Source organism: Alternaria incomplexa (genome assembly GCF_024043165.1).
Source record: "Alternaria incomplexa strain BMP 0042 chromosome Unknown scaffold_4, whole genome shotgun sequence".
NCBI lineage: Eukaryota > Fungi > Ascomycota > Dothideomycetes > Pleosporales > Pleosporaceae > Alternaria > Alternaria incomplexa.
The window spans coordinates 917,331-941,492 of NW_026249853.1; the positions used below are offsets into that span (position 1 = coordinate 917,331).

The window sequence follows — 24,162 nt, forward strand, 5'->3', positions numbered from 1 at the left end:
ACTAAGTCCCTTACTCAGAACGCCGCTTCCCAGAAGCCGAACCTTTGCAATGCATACTAAGCCCACACAAATAGTGTCGTTAAATAAAGGCGTTGAATCTATAGCACGTATAGAGAGTGGGATAACGCGTCTGACGCCTCCCAACAAGGAAACAGACCCCTGGGTATCCATATTCTCTCCTGCCAGTCCTCCACTCACTCAATCATCTTCACTGCACCACCGGGTGAACAATCTAGGAAAGATGGAAGGCGCCTTGACCTTCGCGGATGGCTACGCTGAGCTTCTCCCGTAGGATATCGACGGTGCTGTAGTCGGGCATCTTGAGGTAGTTGACGCATGTCATGACGGAAGGGAGGTAATCATCGGATGAGTAGGGTGGCTCGCTGGGCTTGCAAACGACCGTGAACATTGGTGTGAGAGCCTTGAAGCCTGGAGATGTATTAGTAAACAGGGTTTGGTATACAGTGAACGATAAAACTTACCTCCAATTGGTAGCTTGGGGCTGCCGGTGATGAACTGCAAGAAGTCCCTACGCTCCTGCGCATCGAACTCGCTCATGGTGGCAAGCAAGTTGCGTACGCTCTTGCTGTCGAGATTGTAGCCGTGGTCTGCTTTGATGGAATCCATAAGAGCTGTGACGTGGTTAGTAACGGTACTGAAGTGGTGGATGTTTTAAACTTACTCTCAAGCGACCAATCCTCATCGGTCCGACCGAATAACATGACCAACTCATCTGGGGTAAATGCCTTAAGAGCAGAGTATGGGAAGACCTCTGTGAAGCCGGCACGGAAGGCATCTGCCTGACGCTGGACACCAGAGCCAAGGGTGAAGTCGATGACCTTCTCTACATACGTGTCGACGTTCTCAATCGTAACGGACGTATCCGCACCGTTCGGAATAAGCTCGATCGAACCATAACCAGGAAGTGTGAAGTCGAGAGCTAGGTCTTCCACCCGGCAATCCTGGATGACAATGTCGTTCAGGGCCGCCGCTTTTGCGGCTGCGCTCAGATTGTCATCGTCAACCTTCTTCTTTGCATCGGCAAATTGCTTGAGCAGAACCAATGACTTGGCCAGGTCTTCATCGACAGCCTTGATTGCTCCAAGAGATGGTGCCACTGCTGCGCTGGAACCGTCACTGATGCGGAAGAAGGTTGGGTTGAAGGACACGTCGATAATGCGAGAGTCCAGCATAGAGCGAGCGACGAATTTGCCCAGAATCTTGAACAGCTCGAGACGCTTCTCTCCATTCTCAGTGCTTGCTTCTTCGGTGCTCATGGGAGCGGGGTACAGTCCTCGCTTGCCGAAAGCATATTCGTCCTGATCGCTGGACTCATTCTCTCGCCAAAGCTTCAGCTTCTTCTTTGAGAACTCGCGAGATACGGTGGAGTAGAATTCCAACGTCGGTCCCAAACCAGTTCCAACTTCCTCAAAGTACTCGACCTCCAGGACACTAGCCGAATGACCATACAGTTGCATGACTTTCATGGCGGACTCCAAGATTCGGGACCTAGAAATGCGAACTTTCTGGCGTTGAAGTCTACCTAAGAACGGCCGCTCATCCCTATGACGGCTGTCCCGTGAGTCGCTTGTGGGCTGCGAGTTCTGCCATCGCGTCATCGACCTAGAGTAGCCGAACGAGGTAGACTGTAGGAAGAGGTGGCGTGTCTCGAACGGGAAAAGGAATGGATAGAACCGAGCGAGATCCTCGCTCCAACTAGGAAGGCAGTTGCTAGCTACAACGAGAGGCTCTTCTAACTGACGGTTGAGTTTGGCTGTGAGCTTCGTGTTCACGAATTGCGAAAGCGGCTCAGCATTCAGTTTGACCTGTTCCTTATTCGCCAGTAGGATGTCGTCAAGGTGCGAGTTCAGCCCGTGAAGTATGCTGAGTAATCGCAAAATACCAGATGTCACAGGGTGTTGATCAAGTGAGGCTGGCATACCCGAAACGTCCGAACGCGACTCTGGCGGTGGTGTCAAGGAGCTAGGCTCGCTTGGTGGAGGGCCCTGCACCCGCTTGAACTTGATAGTATGAATACCGTTCCAAACCGAGCGATGTGATCCATCCGCTGGTTGCGCCTGGCTAAAGTGCACAGCGCGGTAGATTGTTGTCTCATTTGAGAGCGGCTGGTCGTTCACGCTGAATTCGATATGCCAGTCTTGAGGGGTCGATTGTACAGCGCCAGCATATGACAGAGCGCCCGCCCCACCTAGAGTCTGACGCATGGCAGCCGAGCTCTGTAATAAGGCAGATAGACGTGACGTTGGAGTTCGGTTTTCGGAAGGTGGCTTTGCCAGCGGTGTGTTTTGTACGGGTGTAGCAATCCGCGTGCCGTCCTCCTCACGAGCCGTGGCTTGCCCTGTCGATGCGACTTCGACACTGACAGCCGATGGATCTGGCATATCCTCATCCAGCTCATCCTCAAGATCATCGACGATGGCATTCAAGGCGCTCTCGTCATCCATGGAATCTTGGTCGGAGAGCTGCGCCTCGTCAGCACATTCAACTTGATTTTGGCTGCTGTTCGAGTGAGGCTTGGCTGGAGGTGGTGGCGGGGGTGGAGGAAGCTGCGCCTGTTGACGCCTACTCGATCGACGAGACTTCTCTCGTGTGGCGGAGCTCGGTCCTGGCTGGGATGCGTCGGTCGGGGCTGCCTTGGATCGCGAAGACTTCTTTGAAGCCCGGTGTGACGAATCTGAAGGGGTGTGGGGTGGTGGCGGCGCGCGTCCTTCCGAAACAGCTTGAGCATACATGGCCTCAAATTGATCCCGAGATGGGAACTGGTCGCGAATCTTAGCCGGGCGTGGCCTATCTGCCAGGCTGATGCGGGGTCGAAGGTAGTCGTCCAGGGCTTTGAATGTAGCAATGGCGTGAATAGACACCATGATATTGCGGTACGTCTTAGGAATTCCTGAATCGTCATCGGCGACAAGCTTCAGCCTCAATTGCTTAGCCAGCATGGAAGTTGCGCTTCCTCGGCTGTCGTACATATTTTGATGAACAGTAATCACGTCGAAGTGTTCAGACCTGCTCAGCAGATCTTGCAGCTTATGGACCAATACGATGAAAGGCGTAGCTGGAGACGCAGTGCTCGCGGTCTTGATCTTGCTCTGGCCGCTACCTCCCATGAAGGCTTCCAAGAAGATAGGCCTAGGGTCGACCTTCTTGTCAGACGTAGACATCGAGAACAGCTCCAAGAGCACTTCCACAATCTTCGATGTCTTGAGCTCGTAGCTTGTGATGCTTTCCAACGCATCGCCTTCGAAGTAAGATGCCAGTCTAGTGAACAAGCTCATACAGTCCCTTGTGGCACCATCAGCAACGCACGTCTTAATTTCACCAGCAAGCGATTTCAAGTCCTCCAGGACCGCAGACGCCTTTTCGCGTATAGGATTATTAGATTCCTTCTCGTGAACGTCGATGAACTTCTTAGCACGGAGCGTGATGATGTCTTCGACGTCGGGCATCGGTAGTGGCTCCCGCTGGTCAGAGGACGACGAAGAATCCGACTCATCGTCCTCGTCTCGGTTCTGGCTGCTTTCATTTGGTTCATCGTCAGGATCCACGTCCTCGCCATCGTCGGACTGCATTTCCACGTCGACACCGTCGCTCGACTGGGCAGGTTCCCGCTCAGCGTCTTGTTCGGCAGTAGAGACGGTGCTAGCACCTGAGTCAGCTGCAGCCTCTGTCTCTACTGCTGACTTGGGATCCTTGGCCTTGGTTTCCAAAGATTTGCAGGGACGGTTCGCCAACTGTGAGATCTCGGATATGACACCTTCGCGATAGAATTGGTACCGGTAGATGGGCTCCAGCCGCTTAAGCAATAGCTCGGCAGCCTGTAACGCGTATGTGACCAAAGATGGGTGGTCCTGCTGCGTAAAGATCGATGCTAGATGCGAAGCATAGGGTACTGGCCGTAGAGCTTCCTCTAGGATATCGGTGTCCAGATTTGACAACATCTTGAGATGAGCGGTAAGCACTTTCTGGCGTACGCTGAGGTTGACAGTACTTGAGTAAGCGTCTGTCAGAGTAGGCAGAAGGATCACGGCGAAGCGCTTAACCTCTGCCTTGCAATCTTCCAACAGCTCGACGCGTTTCTCATTGGTGGTCTTCTTGTTAGTGGAAGAGAGTGGAAGAAGGTCGTCGCCTGGGTAGCCGGCATCGAAGAGATCGTCAAGGTACATCAGGCCCTCGGTCGGGACATCGGGCAGCAGTTCGCAGATAACATTCAACGTCTCGAACACCTGATCTTTGGGCCGGTGAATCAAGGCTTGCATGATGACGACAGAGTCAATTTTAGCTGCGACGTCCTCAGTGCCACTAGGAGGTGAAACACCAGTTAGGATCTGGTACAGAGTATCGACCACGTTCATCTTCAACAGCTCAGCTGATAGACGCGGGCTTGCCTTGGCGGTGTACGCCAGAACCTGCAGGAACATAGTGTGGATGCTAGGTCCAATGAGATTGGTGCTGCCCGGGAGCAGAAGTCGCAGGATAGCTTTGAGAAGACCTGGGCTGACCAGCTCCTCCAGCTTGCTCTCCTGTTGCCGGAAGCTCTGGACGATCCTAGAGACACAGATGCAGCCCTGCTCTACAACCTTTTGATCGTTGTTGTTCAGAATATTCTCAAGGATAGGCATAACATCGCGCACGACCGGGAAGGAATCCTCTGGGATGTTCCGACAGCAGTTGGCTGCGGTTGTGACGGCTACACGCTGTGTGCTTGTGGCGAAGAAGTCGAGGAAGGTCAAGCACGCTGTAAGACCGCCTTCCCGTACAATAACTCCCGGAAACTCAACTGAAATCTTTTCCAGCGTGCTCAGACACTGTTCGGCCAGATCGATGAAGTTGATCTCGAGCAGCTTGGAGCAAAGGACGGGCACGGCTCCACCGTAAACGACATTGGCGGTGGCTTGAGGCAGGGCTTCCATCAGGTTGGCCAAGCATCGGCAGGCGAGCAACATAAGCTCCGGGTTCTCTTCCATTGTGAACTCGTTCGGCTGCATGAGCTTGACCAGTTCCTTGACGTAGGCATCGGGGGAAAAGTGGCCGGCCAGGTTGTCTTCCGTGGAGATGAGGAGCACTTCGGACAGCTCTTGCAGCGCAATCAGCTGTATAGACATGTCTGGCGATCGCAGCTGGTCCAGAATGCCCCGCAGACGCTGTGTGGTACCTGCCATCATGCCGGTGAGCTGCCTCAGCGCGGACAGGCTGTGTGAGTTGCGTCCCAGGAAGCCGCTGGTGAAGGGATCGTCGTCATCGTCGTCGTCTTCCTCATCGTATCGCTCTCCGTGATCGTCGCCGTTCTCGTCATCGCTGGTATGGTCTTCGCCAGACTGGCGCGTTTCCTCTTCGGGCTTGTTTACAGGAGCATCGTCCATGGTCGTGTCGTCCTCGGCCTTGTTCGATTTGCGCGAGCTTCGGCGGGACGTGGAGGGGCTATCGGCGTCGGGCGCGGCGTTTGAGGGCTTGGTCTTGCGGCCGCTCTTGGATCGCTTCGAGGGCTGTGGCGTCGACTTCTCGTCGATAGGATCTGATGGTGGGCTGTCTTCGGTCAGCGCTTGCTCGCCGGCTGGGGCAATTGGCACAGACCCAGACGAAGACATGGCGGCTTTGCCTTTGGCCTTCTTGGTCTTGGTAGCGCGGCGTTTGGGAGTAGACTCTGGGTTGTCTGCTGGGTCGGGGCTGGGGTCGCGCGCTGACGTCTTCCGCTTGCGGGACGCTGGGGCGGGCGGCGGTTGCGTTGCGGTCGGGGGAGCAGCGGGCGGCGAGGTGTCGTTGGTGTTGGCGGATTGGCGCCTTTGCGAGCGAGTGACTCTGGACGACATGAGATTCTGACTACAGGCTTGTGAAATCGAGATGCGCGCAGACTGTGGCCCCGGTGGGTGCAGCACTTCTGTGGGGGCAGAGCAGAGTGAGACTTGGTTGAGGACCGCAGCAGCGTGTGGTGTTGAACCGCGGGGTGCAGAGTGCTGCAGCAGCCAAGGGTCGGGTGGGAAGGTATTTACCTTTCACGAGGTCCTCTGGAGGCCATCAAGGACGCGCCATTAGGCGTGTGCTCAAGCGAGTGCGGTAGGTGCAAACACACGGGGATCGGTAGCGGCGGCGAGTGTGGCGGGTCTCAGCAAACAGAGCAAACGAGAGAGCTGCTCTGGCCGTGCGATGGGTAATAGAAAGAGATGGTAATACTGTCCTGGCGCTGGCGAATACTGGACGTCGATATCCACCTGCATGCCAGAGGGAGCTAATTACGTGACCTGCCTAGCGCCTCTGTTGTTATCGATAGAGCGAGTCGCAGTTGCCGCTTCCGACCTGCTGGCCCGCGCCTGCCAGAAGCACCGCAGAATAGTGAGGTGAGGTCACCGAGGCGATGAGTTGGCACTCTCTCTTCCTATGTTCGATAACTGCGGTGAAAAATCTGTCAAGGTGAGGGAGCCTATCTGACCATTGAGGTATTCCATTCAGCCCGACTAGGCTGAGATGAGAGCATCGCGGCATGGCTTCAATTGGGGTGTCGAGGACTAACTACACAACGTCTTGTTCAACTCTCTACTAATATCTAGCAATCCAGGCCAGCTTCAAAGGGAACAGATCTAGCTCCTTCCTGCTATGCTAGCCGCAGCCCTCCGACGTCGCTCCCGCGGTTTCGCATCGAGCAATCAGGCCATTTCTAGCCATCTTTAGCGCCTTCTGTCACGGCCAGGGCTACTCAGTACCAAGACAAGCAATCCCTTCCTCTTCACAGCCAAGCACACGGATTGTTCAGCATATGGATCCCACGGCTCACGCCTAATTGCAAAACAGAGTTGGTACCTGTGGGGTCGGGGAAATGCCGACACACCCACGCGCACGTGAGCTGCCCACTTCTCTCTGCGCAGTTGCAGACTTCGCTTGCCATTTGGCGAGTCTTCGGATGCAAAAGGCGTCTCAAGTTTTGCGGCGCAGAGCGAGTGGCGCGCCGGAGTTATGGAGTTATGGCACCATGCACGGCGAGATGTGCGGTCGCAGGGCAGGCAAAATCGTGACCCTGGAAAGCCCCGCCGCCCGCGTTCCAGTGCCAAACGGCCGCCTAGAAGCAACCTTGAAAGTGTAAAAGGGCATGGTACAACATGTCCCCCTCTTCCACGGCCGGCTCACCCTGTGCATCTGCTTCCCTATATCCGTCTCACTCACAGTCCAACCATCCGCTTTGTCGCGCCCACTGCCTAAAACACTGTCCGTCGGGTATCGCCTCGCTGCCCCCGCGTCATAACCAGGCTCCTATCGACTCACTTCTCACTACCGCCTAGTCTCGTAGTAGTCTCCCGGTGACCCCGTTTATCGCGGTATTCGTAAGCCTTTCACTCATAAATGCTCCCCTTCCGCCGGCAATTGATTTGGTCCTTTAGTTTTGTCGCGCACATCCCAGCTGCGACCGCAACCCCACCTCGCCGTCACCTCCGCAACCCATCACTACATAGCCGCCCGCTCACCCCTCCGAAGTCATCCATCGCTATCCGCCCGCGCATCGCTCCACGCAAAATCGCCGTCGCTACCATGTCCTCGACGGATAACCGCGACATCCTGCTCGACGCCGGGCTCCCTAACACCGAGGCTATGTCGCTCGCCAACTACACATTTCCCAAGGAGAGATTGAAGAAGACGCTGTCAAACCCCAAGAAGCAGCCCCTCGTGCTCGTATCATGTGGTTCCTTCTCTCCGCCGACCAATCTACACTTGCGCATGTTTGAAGAGGCGGCCGACTATTGCGAGTTCGAGACCGACTATGAAGTTGTTGGCGGCTTCTTCAGCCCTGTCGGCGACGCATACAAGAAAGCCGGACTGGCTTCCGCACAGCACAGGATCAACATGACGAGGATCGCCGTACAGGACAGCTCGACTTGGATCGGTGTTGACCCGTGGGAGCCGCTGCACAAGGAGTATCTTCCAACTGTCAAGGTGCTCGACCACTTTGACCACGAGCTTAACGAGGTTATGGGAGGAATAGCGAGCGAGAATGGCGAAAAGCGACGCATTCATGTGGCGCTCCTCGCAGGCGCCGACCTTATCCAGACGATGAGCACGCCCGGCCTCTGGGCTCGCGAGGATTTGAGCAGGATCTTGGGTCACTACGGTGCTTTTATCCTCGAGCGCAGTGGTACTGATATTGGTACGTTCCTCTACACACGAACCCTACAACCGCTAACATGCTACAGACGATGCGCTCGTACAGCTCCAGCAGTGGAGAGAGAACATTCGCGTGATCCCGCAACTCATCCAGAACGACGTCTCGTCCACCAAGATCCGGCTCTTCCGCAAGCGGGGTAAGAGCATCCGCTACTACATCCCCGACAAGGTCGTCGACTACATCTACGAACACGGCCTCTACAGCGACGACGAGAAGAAAGTGGCAGACAAGGGGAAAGAGGGAGCATCTTCCGAAGCTACTGAGTCCTCACAAAGTGTTTCGGCTTCTTGAATAACCTTACCCACGAAACTGCTATGAAGCCTTCACATTTCGAGAATTGCATGTACCACTACTTCCGACAGGACTGCCACGCCGCATGCTGCAAGGAATGCACGTTCGTCATCCCTGGGTGGCAAACTGAATTGGCGTTGTAGAGCGGTACTCTCATTAAATCGTCACGATCACCCAAAACCGGCTTATTAGAGAGGCACGGGTGGGCCTTCACAGGCATGGTTGGCTGAAAAGGGTAAAGGGTCAGGACGAGCCCTATGACCATTGGCGCATTGTTTTTGTATATTTCCAGCTATGATACCACACGCAGATGCAACAATGCACGATAATCTTTACGAATTGCACCAAGTAACGGAGCGTGGAGGTCCAAGCCTCCAAGGGCAGGCTTGCTCATCATTACAGGGGCTATGATGTCATCCGCGGAAGCGAGTTGGCGGCACATCTTCCTTCCCTGCCGTTGTTGATCTCAGGGCGCAGGGACTCAACGGTCTCGTCGAGATTGGGTAATCTGTGATGACGCGATGGCATTCTCAAGGAAGTTCTGGGTGGTATGTGACATGCCATTGTACTCTAGAGGTTGTATTGTGCACTCTGTTTGTGTTTGTGACACAGCCACCAAGGCATACGCAGCTTTGCGTTACCAAGTACTCCAAGTGTGAGCTGAGAACTTGGTCGTCTGTGATACCCGCCTTGTCAAATATCAATAGCCTTCACACAGGACCGATTCCGCGTCCTGTGTCCAAGTTTGTCGCAGTTCCAAGATGGCCATCCAAGCGGCTTGTGGCGCCCAGCGCTCGGCCACGTCAGGCCAGGCCATCAACACCTCATCACCCCAGCAACGACACGGCATCCCAGCAAGCCCAACCTCGTGCATGTGCCCAGCCGCCGATTATACATATTCGCTACCGATATTCACATGCGCCCGGGTGGTGGCAGACACGACTGAACGCATTTTTGTTATTTGCGTGCTTTTGCAGCTATCTTGTGAAGTGCATCCCAGCCCCACGTTTCTACACCGCGCTTTCGCTTGAAGCACGTATACTTATCACGACCACCCGATCTTTTCGATGAGCGACCGCGAGCGCAATGCGTCGCGAAGACGACCGCAGGGCGACGAACGAAGACGGCGCAGAGAATCACATGGCGACGTAGATCCTGAGCGACGGCGGAGGAGAGAATCCCGCGGTGAGGATGCAGTCTACGATCGGGAAGGAAGACGGCGAAAAGGACACAGGGCGACAGACTCTTCAGGCGACCTACTGCCAAAGCCGCCCCGGCGATCGAGACACCAAAGCGACACTGAGCAGGAATCCCCGGCGCCACGCAAAGCTCGGGGATCGCGGCGCAATTCTACGACAGATGGAAGTGGGAGGGGAAGTCGAGGCTCAGCTCCTCTGAGTCTCGATGCGCTAGCGAAGCTTGACAAGACCAATGCGAAGAAGGCTGGGGGCTGGGGGGCCTACGACTACGACGATGAATACCTGAAAGAGGTCAGGAAGAAGGAGAAAGACCTGGAGAAGGACCGGATAAAGCATGAGCGAGCGGAGAAGAGAAAAGAGCAGCAAGAGGAGGAAGCCAGACGACGCGCTGCAGAGAGCGATGCCGCATTGCTTGAGGAGAAAGCTAGGAAACGGCGAGAGGAGAAACGGAAGGCTGCTGCGTTGAAGCAAAGTCAGACTGACGATGAGCTTGAGAGGAAAAGAGGCGCATACACGGACGATGAACGGGAGGAACGAAGACGCAGACACGAGTCCAAATACACACCGTCAGAAGCCGACGAGCGGAGAGAACGAAGACGGCAAGAGAAGCAACACCGCACAGAACAGAAGAAGCGGCGCGTGATCAGCGGACCCCTGGCCGAAGAGGGTGGCATCGACGACGATTCCGAATATCGGTTCATGATGGAGAAGCGCGGAGGTGCAGGCAGTGGTCCACCAACCGTGTACACAGAAGAGGAGCTGGCACGAAAGAAGAAGAAAAAGCGCATAATATTCGCCATAGTCTGCGTTGTGATCATCCTGGCTATCGTCATACCTGTCGCTGCATTGCACTCGAGCAGAGGCAAGGATGACGAAAGCTCAGGGAGCGGATCCGCCGCCGCCTCATCGGGGCCAAAGAACGACAATCTGGCCGGGAAGGACCGAAACAGCGTACCAGAAGCGGACCGAGGTGGCATATTGGACCCATGGGCATGGTACGATACCGATGACTTCAATGTTACCTACACCAACAAACTCGTCGGAGGCCTCCCGGTCATCGGTCTCAACGACTCCTGGGACGATGATGTTCAAGCAAATCCTTCCGTTCCTAAACTCTCAGACTCGTTTGAGTATGGCAAGACACCTATCCGTGGTGTGAACGTCGGTGGCTGGCTCAACCTCGAGCCTTTCATTACGCCGTCTTACTTCTCTCAATATGGGTCCAAAGACAACGTGGTCGACGAATGGACGTTCTTGAGCAAGCTCGGACCTGCAAAGGCAAAAGACACTATGGAGAAGCACTACTCTACATTCATCAACAAGAAGACTTTCCAGGAGATCAGGGAGGCTGGTATGGATCACGTCCGCTTCCCATTCGGCTACTGGATCGTGGAGACATACGACGACGACGTTTACGTACCGCAAGTAGCATGGCGCTACCTTCTCCGCGGTATTGAGTACTGTCGACAAAACGGGCTCCGCGTCAACCTTGATCTTCACGGCGCACCAGGTAGTCAAAACGGCTGGAACCACTCTGGTCGTCAAGGCCAAATCAACTGGCTGAACGGCACAGACGGCGACAAGAACGGCCAACGCACCCTAGACGTCCACCACAAGCTCTCCGTCTTCTTCGCCCAAGATCGCTACAAGAACGTAGTCACCATGTACGGTCTCGTCAACGAACCCCGCAATGTTGAGCTCGACACCGAAAAAGTAGTCGCCTGGACACAGAAAGCCATCGACCAAATCCGCGCCGACGGCATCGAAGGCATCATCGTCTTCGGCGACGGCTTCATGGGCCTCGACAACTGGCAAGGCAAGCTGCAAGGCAACGACAACCTACTCCTCGACGTGCATCAATACGTCATCTTCAACACGGACCAAATCAAGCTCGAGCACCGCGACAAGCTCAACTTCGCCTGCGAAGCCTGGACCCAACAAAGCAAGCGCTCCATGGACAAGAAAACCGGTTTCGGTCCTACCATGTGCGGAGAATGGTCCCAGGCCGACACCGATTGCACGCAATACATCAACAACGTCAACACAGGCACACGCTGGGAAGGCACATTACAGGCGCAAGACGGTAAATCCGGCGCTGTCCTCAAGCCGCAGTGTCCGCTGGAATCGTCGCAGTGCTCTTGCGACCAGGCCAATGCCGACCCGAAGAATTACAGCGATCAGTACAAGAAGTGGCTGTACCAGTTTGCGATTGGCCAAATGGATGCGTTTGAAGCTGGTTGGGGCTGGTTTTACTGGACGTGGGAGACGGAGAGCAGCACGCAGTGGAGTTATAGGCGGGGGCGCGAGGCGGGGATTCTGCCCGATAAGGCGTATGAGCGCGATTGGAGTTGTCCTGGTAATGGAGTTGAGGGGCTGGATCAGTTTGAGGGGCTGGCGGAGAATTATAGGAGGATGTAGATGGGGATGGTGAGAGGGGGTGGATGTTGTGTCGGGGCTTCGGCCTGCTTCTTTCATTGAGCATACGTGTAATGAGGGTGTTCGGGTGGGAAGGTGGGGTTATGAAAATGATTTTTGTTGTCGTACATAGCATGGTCTTGTGCATTTTCTGGCGTTGAATATGGTTATTCAGTTCAGTACATAGAATTCGGTGCGAACCATTATCAAATCATGTATCCATCCATCGCGTTCAACTTGTTCTGTTCGAGACCATTAGACAGTACATAAGCGTCACCGGCTTCAATTATGTAGTTGTCAAAGTTCCAACATACAAAATGACCACTGATTCAGCGAGGCTGACAATGACTCCAGGCCCCCCACATCTCATCTCGTCTCGTCTCACCCACGACGATCAGAGCGTTCAAGGCCCCCTATAACCTAACGACTCATTGCCCCGGCACGCGGCTGTGCCGCACAACTCACACAACGATGAGTCGGACAACGAAATTATCATCAATTCGGTGCTCATTTGCACATTCCAATTTACGAACGGAAACGCAGCACGCACTCGGCCACGTCACGCCTGAACGATGCGTACCTTGGACTATTGCGATTGGCAGGAGAGGTTGCGCACGTCGCTATTTTAAGGCGGTGCGGGTGGAGAGTGGGAGGAGTGCCATCCTGGCGGGGGATCATGAAGAGGGTGAGGCCACCAAGGCGGTGTCGTGAGGAGGCGGCTGTGTAGGCGGTGCTTTCGGCGAGGTGATGGGTGTTTATATGGTGGATTGCGACTTCCTCTATTGTGAGCCTGTTATTTCAGTTCCTTCTTTTCGTAGCGACCATATCAGAAGACAACCTCAATACACACCGACAGCATAACCTCGTCCCATCCCATCCCACCCAGATATCCTCACCACAACCACGCCACACCACACGCACCATGTCACCCACCTCCCTCCACACCCGAGACACCAACTCCTCCATCTTCCAGAACCCAGGCGAAAAACGCGGTTTCATCGTCGTCATCATTCTCTCCGTCCTCGCTACCGTCGGCATGTTCTGCCTCATCATCACGCTCGTCATCTGCAAGAACAAGCGCGACCGGAAGAAGAGAGCGGCCAAGATGGATGCGGAGAAGAGTTTGAATTTTCTGCCGGGCAGGAAGGGGAGGTATCGCAAGTTGGAGGATGAGGATGAGGGCGAGGTGTGGAGTGTGGAGATGGATGATCGGAGGCCGACGGCTTATCAGGGGAGGTATAGTGAGGTATGTTGATCTGGTAGGGAGGGAAGGGGTGTAAGGGCTGGCTAATGGGGGAATAGGTCGATTTGCCGCATCCGGAGAGTGCTTACAGATGATCTTATCACGTCTTGCTGGTGCTCAGATGACTGTGGTGTCTGTTGTACTTCCTGAGCTGGTCATCTGGGCGGCAGGCATGTGTAGAACGATTTTCGATATTGGAACACTCTTTACCACTCGCCATCAGTCGCCTCCCCTTCAAATTCCTGTAGTTTTTCGGCACGGTATCAACCCCTACTCCTGCTACCAGCACTACGACCAGCGGCCTACTGCCAACGACGGTATCTAAACACCCGGTATTCCTAGCCTCCATCTCAGTCATGTCTTCGCATCGCCAAGGACAGGGTAACATTCAACGCCTGGAGGAGGAACTGGAGAAGATGGAACTCTCACGCCCACTAGGAACAGAGCAGCACAGGGAAGACGATCGTCCGAAAGCACCACTGGACAAAACATCGATGTCGCAGACTCCAGAAGAGCGCAAATCTACTGAGGACGATCCAAAGGATGAGGTTGTATGTACAGCGGAAGTAGACTCATGCTCAACTCCCAACCTCAAACGCCCCATCCCGTCCACTGCAACCGAGGAAATCTTCAGCCCTTTCCCATCAACAGTCTGGGTCATCACTCAGACAAGAGTGGTTTTCACTACTCTCCGCACTCTCTGCCTCTGCACCTCGTTTTCCACTTCCAAAGCAGTGCTGTACCGCCTCAGAGACGAATTCTCTTCACGGCCTTCTCTCAATGTTTCAGAGCGGACGAAGCGTGCGTTAAGGGAGTATTACGTGGTACACGACCATAGTGATAGCGAGGAAGAGGAGAACGGTATCGGCTTTGACGTACTGATGGATGAGACTGAGGGTGTGCTCTATCATGTTAATACTAGCAGGGCGAAAGGGAACAAGTGGCAGGGAAAAATAACAGATGGGAAGGTTTTCGGAGACGGTTTCACGGAGGTGACTGTGGAGAATGTTCGGCGGGTACTGAGGGGGTGGAAGTAAGGATGGCGGAGTTGTACGACAAGCAAGCGCGGGAAATCCGTACGACAAGTAATAAATTCTCAAATCGATATTCATAGTATTCTTGTCTCCATTCTCTTCTTTGTTTCAACCCTCCTTCCCATCAACAAGCCTACTGCCCATCCCTCTCAGCAAGCATCTCCTCAATATGCTTATTCAACCAATACCTGCCCAGAACCTCCTTGCTCATATCCCTCGCGCCCTTAATCTCACCCGCACACGCCTCCGTCTTACACAAGCACTCAAAAGGCTGAGCCATACTCCACTCGGTACTCGGATAAAAGAACGTGAGCTCATCCCCCTCCTTAAGCCCCTCTCCCTGTTCAGAAACCCTCACTTCCCAGCGCTGCATGTCAAACACTAGGCTGGGCTTGCAGCTGTGGTTTATATAGACGAGGTCGCAGTTCAGCTCGATGTGTAGGTCGCGCGAGGCTTGGACGGAGGAGTAGGCTACGGTTGCTGGTGTGGGGTTTGTGATGCGTGCGAAGACTGCGCCGGGGGGCAGGTTGACGAGGGAGACGGAGCGCGAGGTGAAGGAGCCGGGGTTGTGCTCTACGCGGAGGAGACGGGCGAGGTCGGGTTGGACCCATGCGGGGATTTGAGCGGTGGCCGTCGAAGAAGGGGTGATGACGGGTTTGGTAGATGATTTCCCGTTTGTGTGGGGGGTTGTGCTGGGAGGGGTCGAGGTTACTGCTGCGGGAGACATGACGGGTGAGCTGGATTCGAGGTTCGGAATGACGGATCTGTGTGTATGAGGTGAGGATGTTAGGTCACTGCTTGCTTTTGCAGTCAGTCAGTCAATAAAAGGTCTCTCGTTGGTCTTTAGTATTGTTTCCCCTTCGAATCAGAGTGCCCGGACGATGGGCTCAACTACACGCATTCAGGCTTACTAGGGTCCACATGAAGACGCAGTCTCTTCCTTCGTGTGGGGATACCACGGCTTGTTCCACTCTCAGGCCATCTGGTTCCATATTACCGAAGAGGCTCGGTATGTCTTTGCCTAGGTGTCTAAGCCTGCTTTGGTTGAACAGTGATCCGAGGTACCTGGGCAATGTGCCCAATTGCACGTGAGATGGGCTCGTCCATGTATCCGTTGTATAATGGTATTACGCGCGATGCCCAGTTTAAGGCGGCACAGGGAGGATCAAGTGGGCTGGGATATGGTATATCTGTCGTCTGTCGTGCATGGTGGGGAGCTGCTAGTGACGTGGGTTGTAATAGTTTCCAGGTTCTCCGGCTTTGCAGATAGCCTCGGTAGTGTGAGAATACGCTAGGCCGGAAGGTTCTAGCGTGTAGTCCTAGCACGTGCTTGCACTTACGGTTCTGGAGCTCTGGAGCTGTCCCGTTCTTGAGTGTGCATACAGATTGTTGGCAAAGGACGGTAGTGATCTTGAGATGGTGGTTTGTAGCGAGTTGTGTTCGGATGAAAATAGATCCCTACTGCCTAAAACTGGCGTCGTTATCGACTGTCTCCTCTTCACGCCGAACCTACCTTATTTCCCATATGTCTGCTCAACTGGCACAACGCCGTTGTCGTCGCTCTCAGTACTCGTTGCGTCTGCACTCTTCAAGCCCATGCTGCTAGTATCATATCCATTCGCTGTCAGGTACTCCCTGAACCGTATATCCTCCTGGTCGATTGTGTCCTGGCCGATATGAGGAAGGAGCAATACCAGTCCAGCAGCGACGAAGGCAAGAGTGGAAGCCACGAAGAAGGGATTACGACCCGCAGCGATTTCATCATCGCCTGCAGCTTTCTGAAGTGCGTCCAGAGCGTAAGAGCCGGCAAAGGCACCGATCTTGCCCACGGCCGCGGCGATGCCGTAATACTGTCCTCTGTCTAAAAGTTAGAAACTGGAGCTTTAGGAATGCGATAAAGTGACATACCGTATACCCGTTGCGCACGTCTTGGAAGCAACCAGACCAATGTTATCGCCTGGTCCAAACTCGCCCAGCGCAAGGAAAACACCATACACCACGACGAAGCCGGCAACGTTCTCAGGCTTGTTCAACCAAGGATAGCATCCAGCCATGATGAAGCCGATGATACCTTGTAACGTCACTCCGATGAACAGCGTCTTCTTAGGGCCCATAGAGGGCAGATCCGCGACAAAAGCACCAGCAAGGCAACCAGGCATGTAGAAGAAATTGATGAGGATGTTCCATGCCAGACTCTTCCACAGTGGTGCCGACTCTCCTAGCAGATTGGCCAAGATGGACGTGGCGTAGATTCCGAATGAGTACGCGCTGAAGTCGTAGATGAACCAGATGATGCTGACGATACTGAGGCGGAACCAGTAGTACTTGATGATAAGTAGCCATGGCGTCTTCGCCTTGGCCAGCGACTCGCGCTTGAACGCCTCAGGCTCTTGTAGCTTCAATCGGAGGTATAGCAGCGAAAGAGGTGGGATGATTCCGATGCCCAGGCAGATACGCCAAGCGGCTCGTAGATGGTCTTCGCCCGTAGCGAGGACAACGACGGTCGCGACGATGGCGCTGATGAAAAATGCTAGGTCAATCTGCACGTTCGTAAAGAGGATGAACCACTTGTTTCGAGTGCCTTGCTTGAGTTCGCCGGTGGATTCTGCGCAGCCGACGCTGCCTGCTGGATACTCTCCGCCAATACCTGTTGCAAATCAGTATGTTTGTCGGGAAGATATAAATGCATTCCGGCGTACCTATTCCGAGGAAGAAACGGTATACAACGAGCGCCGTCAACAGTCCACTTGGACTACCTCCAGCTCCGTATGACGCTGTACCCAAGATGGCGAATAGGATGATGATGATGGTTGAGGTGAACAACGACCACTTTCGCGAAAAGTGATCTGATGTATACCCGAAGAACAGCATGCCGACGACCGTGCCTGCAAAAGTAATACTCGAGACGTTTGCTTGAGCGGACGAATTCGCATACGAGTCTGGGTAGATTGTCTTGAGCATCGTATTGACTGGACCGATTATCTAAGAATTCCTGTATCAGCATTTGCATCCTCGTAATTCAAATCTCGACTCGGATATTTTGGTGGCGCTTTGGGATGGGGAATGTTGGTGTCGCATAGGGAATTGTCTGGGTGTCGCTTCTTGGAGTCGTGTTCTGCGTACATTATTGAGGTAGCCATCGCTGAAAAGACCCGCGCCGCATGCGATAACGGGCCATAGTCTTTCCCACCTTCCTTTCTCTGTCTTGGCGACGCTGCCTCTACGTTCGATGTCGCCTTTTGCGTCAGTCGCATTGTACAGGCCTGGTTGTGTTTCCGCAGCGGAAGCCATTGTAGTGTCGCGTGGGGCTTAACCAGAATGCGAATGCGATCAAGCAGGGTGTCGCGTCACGATTGCCAGCGTAGTAGGATAGCAAGAGCGTCGTTGGAGTAGAAGATAAGCTTTCGTAGGCGGAACGCTCAAACTTTAACGGCTCTCACTTGAGCTGGAGCTTGCTTGCAACCCTGGTACGGCTGTTGTGGCACTCACTGCAAAAGACCCTGTGATCACCCTCACTCGAACCCGCATCGGGTTTGGTGCTGTCCTGTCGCACTCATCAGACCACTCACAATGGAAGAAAGCTTTTCCCAATACTTGTGGCGTAGGATTTGGAGGCCCACGACGCGGCTGTTACTCCATAAAGCAGGTGCACATTTCCGCCGGGAATATCTGGGTACCGAGCAAGACAGCCGTTGGGGCTACAACTCTATCCAGGGTTACGCGTCCTTTGCTTTCTGGAATGCTGTGGCGTTCGGGATTAAGTTCTATTGCCGCTTAAAAGAATTAACGGTAATCAGCGGTTGTCAAACACAAAGTTGCTCGTCGATATTGAAGGGGAAGTTGCGTCCAGCCTCAAGCTTTGCCATGCTTTCTTCAGGCGTCCGAAGCCTCAGCGCGTCGCCCAAACAGGTTAGTAACACTGACGCCGCTGACGCCGCGCAGAGCTTGTCCTGCAGCTGCCGCGCGAAATGGCATGTGAGCACGCGATCTTAAGTACGACATTCGATCGGGACAGCAACCCGAGAGTTTACCTTAGCGTCGAAATCGAATGTGCAGTATCTTACCGCCCAAATGTGTTTGTATTCGACGAGCGAACTGCGCAGTAGATACACTCTCCATGTACCACATGCTGCTTCCCATTTGGCGATCAGAGTACCGTGGAAGTAAAGTTAAACTTTACGCAAGCGGGGCCACAGCCTTACATACTCTTCAACTCCTCGCCAATGTAGGTGACAAGGAATGATGGATGGTCGAGGTCCATTCCTTGGCGGACGACCCTCCCTTCGACCCAAAACTCCAACGCTCATACAACGGAGAAAGCGCGGCAAGCGGGGAGCAGGAAGAACACGAACAACAGCACCGTGCGCGATTCTATTGAGATCCAACACGGCATCTCTGCGGGGGAACCATCGGTGATTGAATCAGTACACAGTATCCATCGACTCCATCGTGTTTCCAGTTCGGACCGATAACCAACGTTGCGGCCCGCGGCGTCTTGGGAGTGTATAACAAGACCGAACGATCCACGTGAGCAAGTTGAACGAAGGTGCCCAATGTGTGAATCGTGAAAGAACGAATTAGATGACTACATTACTACATACTCATCTATTGTATGTGCTGCGTACAGGAAATAGATATGTTGCATATTGCATTGCTGCAGGGTATCACGCGAAAGACATTACCAAAGACATGTACTCAATCCTTCCCACCCCGTCTCCCCTTCAAACAAGCTGGCTTTTTACTTTTTATCCGTCGCCTTGAGGTGCTCGAACGGGATCGATGACTTCTCGACCGTTGTCGTCACTTGGCCGCGTGAATTCGCCCTGTCCATCTCCATGAACCAGTCGTCGCCTTCGCTCTGCGTCAGGCTTTTCGAGCTCCTGTTTTCGTTGCTCGGGATGCGGTATAGGTAGCGTGATGATTCTTGGCTGGGGCGGCCGGCGAGGTCCATGCCCATTGTTCGGCCTACGGATGAGGCGGTGCTTGGTTTTCGTCCTCCTCCAAAGCCGGTGGTTGGACCGACAGATGAAGCGGTGCTTGGTTTGTGATGATGGTGAATGGATGACTTCTCGCCTGACTTTCGAGGTGGTGCTCGGTCGGATATCGTGGTAACAACGCCCATCTTGCTATCCCCACCTGACGATTGTATCTTTCGGTCGCTAAGGCTGATGCCACCGCTGGAGTCGAAGCTATCGTTTCTTGTGACATGTTCGACGTGGATCTGTACTTCATTGACGACGAAAATCTTGTTGGAAGCTAGTGTTGCTATGGCGGGCCAGAAGATGGGTATGGAGGCTGTGATGATAGCGAAGTTGACTTCGAGGACGGCGAAGATATAGACGATGGGTGTGTGGAAGGACATGTCTAGGACAGGCTTGGTGCCAGCTTTGTTAACAGACATAGCGATCATGCGACCGACAGCTACGATGACGACACTGGTGGATTGTCAGTATGAAGCCTTTTTGGAAGCTCATTATGCACTTACACACAGCCCAAGCTGAACAGACCAACTAAGCCTGCTCGGCTTTTACCCGCAATCCTTAGCGTGGTTACGAAGGGCAGAGGTACTAGAAGAACCATGATATCCAGTAAGCAGTTACTGACAGCATGGCCCAAAAACATGTGGAAAAAGTCGGCAGGGTTTTTACTGCCCCATCCAATGCATGTGCCCTGCAATGTAGGGTTCCAGTTCTTGCGTACGGGGTTGCAGGGGAAAAGCGCGAGCATGAAAAAAGTCAACCCCCAGAGTGAGCATATCAATATCATGCCCCAGGTGATACGGCGTGCGAGTCGATATTGAGCGGTAGTGGTGGAGGGCGCGGCTTCGGCAAACAGTCGCAGATATTGTATGAGGATAGAGAGCTTGATGAGCGTTGTGCTTGCGGTGTACGCAGCATTTGTCGAGTAGATGTGCTGAAGCCAGCGTTAGCCTGGCAACTCAATGTTATGTCGGGATGTATTACCTTAAAATACGACGTTAGATGCTCAGCATCGAGTGTCCACAAATGCAGCCCAAGACCATCCTCGGGCACTGTAAATGATTAGTCAACCGCATTATTCGTGGGATCTCAACAAACATACTCATGCAAACCATGATGTCTCCGATGAAACTCGCCGTAGCAGCAAGAACAACAAAGACATCATCCCAACCCCAAAGGCGTTCCTTGATGCGGAACCATAATCGGAAGCTCAGTGTGAAGATGGCAAGCGCCTGATAGACTTAGTACATGACGTCTGATGGGATGACTTCTCAATCATCGCACGTACCAGGAAGGAAACAGTGACCCCGAGAATTGTCGCAGGTTCGTTGACGTTTGGCAAGTTCGCATTGTCAGGATGGTTTTTCGGATCTTGTAATAGAGCAGTGTCGGTGCTCATGTTTGCGCACTCGATGTGGAGGTATTACGGTAGAGGCGAGCGAGCGTCGTGTCGGTTAGCGAGTCCGGATATATGTGAAGGTAGTATAGCTAGTTGCGATAAAGCTCCATTACATGGTCCTGCCAACGTTCTGGAAAGATGGAAGATGGACCTGCAAGAGATGGTGCTACAATGGATCCAAATCGAGGCCGCGTTCGAGGCTGCATCAGACGAGGAGGTGTAGTGGTCTAATACGTTAAACGGTGGGTCTCTCGTGCCGAACGTCCAAGTCATGACATGCGTGCGTTGCCCTCCCTACGACACATGGTGCAACCCCTGCTGTCCCGCATGGAGGATCAAAAACGGGGTCGTGCAACTAGCGGCAGGTGAGCCTGTACATGTCCGAACCCCTGCTGTGATAGGTGTGATGGGTTGCAGCGCAAGGGCTTCTCCTACTCGGTCCTTGTGAGACATTAGACACTGGCGTAACTGGCAACGCTTCTTTCGAAGATGACAGCGTTTGACTAAGCTGGCGACCTATCATTTACACATTCGTCGACGAACTACAACGCGGGGGCGCCGCAAGGGTCCACATTAAGGGGGGCGAAAGCAAGTCATGGAGGTTGTCTGATCGCTTGTCGTTCACCTGTGTTGCAGCCACGAACAGGATGAGCAAAAAGTCGACAAGAGTGCGCGCGATGGTGGCAACAGGATAGTCTGCCGACAGTCGAGTTTGATTGGTACCCCGCAAAACAGCCTTGCAACCTGGTCGCCTGAAACCAGATAGCCCAGAACTTTGTTGCTTAGGTTTGCTTTAGATACTGGATATATGCCACTTTCTTGATTTTTCTTCTCCTAGCCTTGCTCAAGTTCCTGCAATAGATGTGCCGCAATGTCGCTTCATCACAAACAAAGGAAAGAAAGCCGGCTGGACACAGGCGAGCCAATAGAGTACGATCTGTGAGCGAGCGTGCAGCCTGTCTTATCCAGGGGATCCTATTGAAGATCAAATCCTTTGGAAAGGAAGCTCCCGTTGGTGGCGTCGGGATGAAGGAGCATGATGCGGAATGAATGGTCGCAGGTCGTTCGAACAGCTACGGTTCGCAAGGGTGGATGACTCGTTTCACGACTCTCCGTGGTCCACACCACTCGAAGCGAGCAGCTATAGAGCCAGCCCCCTGGCTTGCAAAGTCTCATGGCCTTGATGACAACAGTGGCCATGGAGATCTCGGTGTTGCCGTATGGTTCGCATCGCATTTCGGAGCCGGCCAATGGAAATCTAAGTCGAGTTGCACGCGAGGTATACAGTTTCGCGGAGGTTGTAGCTCTACTCTAGTCGAGCGCGCGGGCGACACGGTGCTTTACCGGGGCATGACGCGACGATGGTTCTGTAGCGGCGCGGCGGTATTCCAGGAAGCGTCCCGTTTTGTCCCCATGTCCCTTTCCTTTTTAACCTCCTATCCGCCATGGCAGTTCCAGCCTGGGGCCTCGGGGCAACAAACATTTGGGGACTACGCCTCGGTCAGATATCGGCAAGGGAAGTCTGTAGCGCAGCCCACTGTATCTGATGGCGGTGCTGGGCCTCGTGGAGCGATTCATGGATGTGGCATGTTGCGACTTCGCAACACGGTGAATCTGTCGCTATAAGAGAGTTGGGCTAAGGGCGTGCTGCATGATGGGTAGGAGATTAATCAGAACCCACGCCGCAGCCATAACCACGCCTCGCGCCCTGTTTCTACCTCAATGTCGCTTGGTAGCAGCGACGCAACCTCGGAATGCAGCTCTCGTATACCGGTAGCCTCTCCGGGTCCATGATGAGGTCAGATGAAAAGCGATGAAACGTGAGGGTGTAGGGGGGTTCGCGACTCTACATGGGTGATGGTAAGCGGCCAAGGGTCTTGAAAAAGCATCCGAGATCAACAGGGCAGTTGCCCAACGTCGTCGCATGGCCACACACCCTCCGCCTGCCATGAGGCGCAACACCTTATCTAGCTGAAGCCATATTACTCTTTCTCAGCTATACTGAACAATACAGCTGCCTCGGCTTGTTTGCTTTCCTATCGCAGTAGAGACATTGGGGAAGAGGGCTAACGCTTCGAGGCTTGCAACACCGTGTACCTAAGTAAGCTTGCGATAACGCGCCGCCGTTCGAGGCCATCGATAAACGCAGCATCGCTCCCACTACTGCATCAGAATCCATCCCCGGATCCGTCGCGTTTTCAGAGCGGTTCGATGAAAAAAGCATAGGACCCTCCCGCGATGTCTCTGCAACTTCCATCACTCCTCGGACCCAACGTGAACGCGTATGCCTGGTATGGCTCTAGGATCAATGGATGGCAGTGAAACAGCACATCGGAAAATTTGAATCGGACGTTGCGCGACGGCTGGCATACCGAAACAGAGCTTCGTAAACTTGATGGCAGATGCAGTCAAGCGCCCCAGTTCTGCTTCACCGTTTTGTCCGCACTGCCCTGGACCCTGTTCAGACATAGATCCGGTGGCTATCCTCAACGGCGACGGCTAGGACCAAACATGGTTCCGCGGGCAGTAGCTGCCGACCTCAGGCCAAGCTATCGATGCAGCCAACAGCCAACGGCTATCACAACATTTAGTCCAGCAACGCTGACCATACCGCTTGTACCCGACCATATACGTTCGCTCCATTTTCCTCTTCCCACAAAACTCCGGAATCGATTCTGCGCCTACCTCAGCCTTTTCCCACGCGGACTCCACCAGAAAGCGGGCCTGCAAAGCGTTACCTCGAACAGGCCATCGTCCGGGATTCTTCTCGAATGAATCCACAAAAGCCCCTCTTGATAATCCACTGTACGACCCAAAAGAAAGTCCACGTTGCGTGACCACGGAAGCGGCAGAACTACCCCGACTCATGGCCCGACTGATGTCCACATCCAGTGGGACGGTCTTCTCCCAAGGGGGGAGCTGCCGCTTGTGGCTACTCATTTAGGGTGCAAGTAGACGGTGCCAAGACATGGCAATCTGAGCGATGCACGCGCCTTGGTATGGCTGTCTTCGGGCTTATCATCGCTCAGGCGTTACAGACAATTACACTGTGGGTGACGTTTTGTCTATCTTGGGATAGAGAAGAGACAAGTCGGGGCGACTGCGGTACATCGGCGGGTTTTGCATCGGTGCGAACTGTACGTGATGAACCTCGTTGCTTCTGCATAGTAATCCCGCCAAGTATCCGAGAGATATTAAAAACACGACTGCTCAATAGTCTGCGACCTCAAAGTAGAGACAAAGCCTAGCGTATATGTACAATACAGTATCCTGTACACCAGGACAAGGTAATGTCACTGGTTCTGTTCTTGTGCCTGTGTCGTCTATCTACGCAAGTAAGCCGATGTCCATAGACAGCTCACATGAGACCAGAAGTAAGTCCGCACTGGATCCTGAAAACCGCGGAAGACTCGTTACTATCATGCCTCTTCTCAA

General features: G+C 53.8%; 7 protein-coding genes across 7 annotated transcripts; 3 read left to right on the forward strand and 4 right to left on the reverse strand.

The window, feature by feature from the left end:
* Positions 1-232: 232 nt before the first annotated feature.
* Positions 233-5,828, reverse strand: J4E90_003504 (uncharacterized protein; the record flags this gene model as incomplete). Its single annotated transcript, XM_051433073.1, has 3 exons — positions 233-429; positions 483-632; positions 683-5,828. The coding sequence occupies 3 exons, from the start codon at positions 5,826-5,828 to the stop codon at positions 233-235; spliced, it is 5,493 nt and encodes a 1,830-aa protein (XP_051292971.1).
* Positions 5,829-7,536: 1,708 nt separating this feature from the next.
* Positions 7,537-8,458, forward strand: J4E90_003505 (uncharacterized protein; the record flags this gene model as incomplete). The annotated part of the gene is made up of 2 exons (XM_051433074.1): positions 7,537-8,149; positions 8,196-8,458. The coding sequence occupies 2 exons, from the start codon at positions 7,537-7,539 to the stop codon at positions 8,456-8,458; spliced, it is 876 nt and encodes a 291-aa protein (XP_051292972.1).
* A 1,067-nt stretch (positions 8,459-9,525) lies between these two features.
* Positions 9,526-12,075, forward strand: J4E90_003506 (uncharacterized protein; the record flags this gene model as incomplete). Its single annotated transcript, XM_051433075.1, has 1 exon — positions 9,526-12,075. The coding sequence occupies one exon, from the start codon at positions 9,526-9,528 to the stop codon at positions 12,073-12,075; it is 2,550 nt and encodes an 849-aa protein (XP_051292973.1).
* Positions 12,076-12,994: 919 nt separating this feature from the next.
* On the forward strand, positions 12,995-14,352 carry J4E90_003507 (uncharacterized protein; the record flags this gene model as incomplete). Its single annotated transcript, XM_051433076.1, has 2 exons — positions 12,995-13,318; positions 13,696-14,352. 2 exons carry the CDS (start codon positions 12,995-12,997, stop codon positions 14,350-14,352), a joined length of 981 nt encoding a protein of 326 aa, XP_051292974.1.
* Positions 14,353-14,482: 130 nt separating this feature from the next.
* J4E90_003508 (uncharacterized protein) lies at positions 14,483-15,076 on the reverse strand (the record flags this gene model as incomplete). Its single annotated transcript, XM_051433077.1, has 1 exon — positions 14,483-15,076. The coding sequence occupies one exon, from the start codon at positions 15,074-15,076 to the stop codon at positions 14,483-14,485; it is 594 nt and encodes a 197-aa protein (XP_051292975.1).
* A 787-nt stretch (positions 15,077-15,863) lies between these two features.
* Positions 15,864-17,640, reverse strand: J4E90_003509 (uncharacterized protein; the record flags this gene model as incomplete). Its single annotated transcript, XM_051433078.1, has 4 exons — positions 15,864-16,206; positions 16,258-16,996; positions 17,049-17,331; positions 17,473-17,640. The coding sequence occupies 4 exons, from the start codon at positions 17,638-17,640 to the stop codon at positions 15,864-15,866; spliced, it is 1,533 nt and encodes a 510-aa protein (XP_051292976.1).
* A 1,447-nt stretch (positions 17,641-19,087) lies between these two features.
* J4E90_003510 (uncharacterized protein) lies at positions 19,088-20,727 on the reverse strand (the record flags this gene model as incomplete). Its single annotated transcript, XM_051433079.1, has 5 exons — positions 19,088-19,784; positions 19,835-20,262; positions 20,313-20,380; positions 20,431-20,560; positions 20,617-20,727. 5 exons carry the CDS (start codon positions 20,725-20,727, stop codon positions 19,088-19,090), a joined length of 1,434 nt encoding a protein of 477 aa, XP_051292977.1.
* Positions 20,728-24,162: the final 3,435 nt, after the last annotated feature.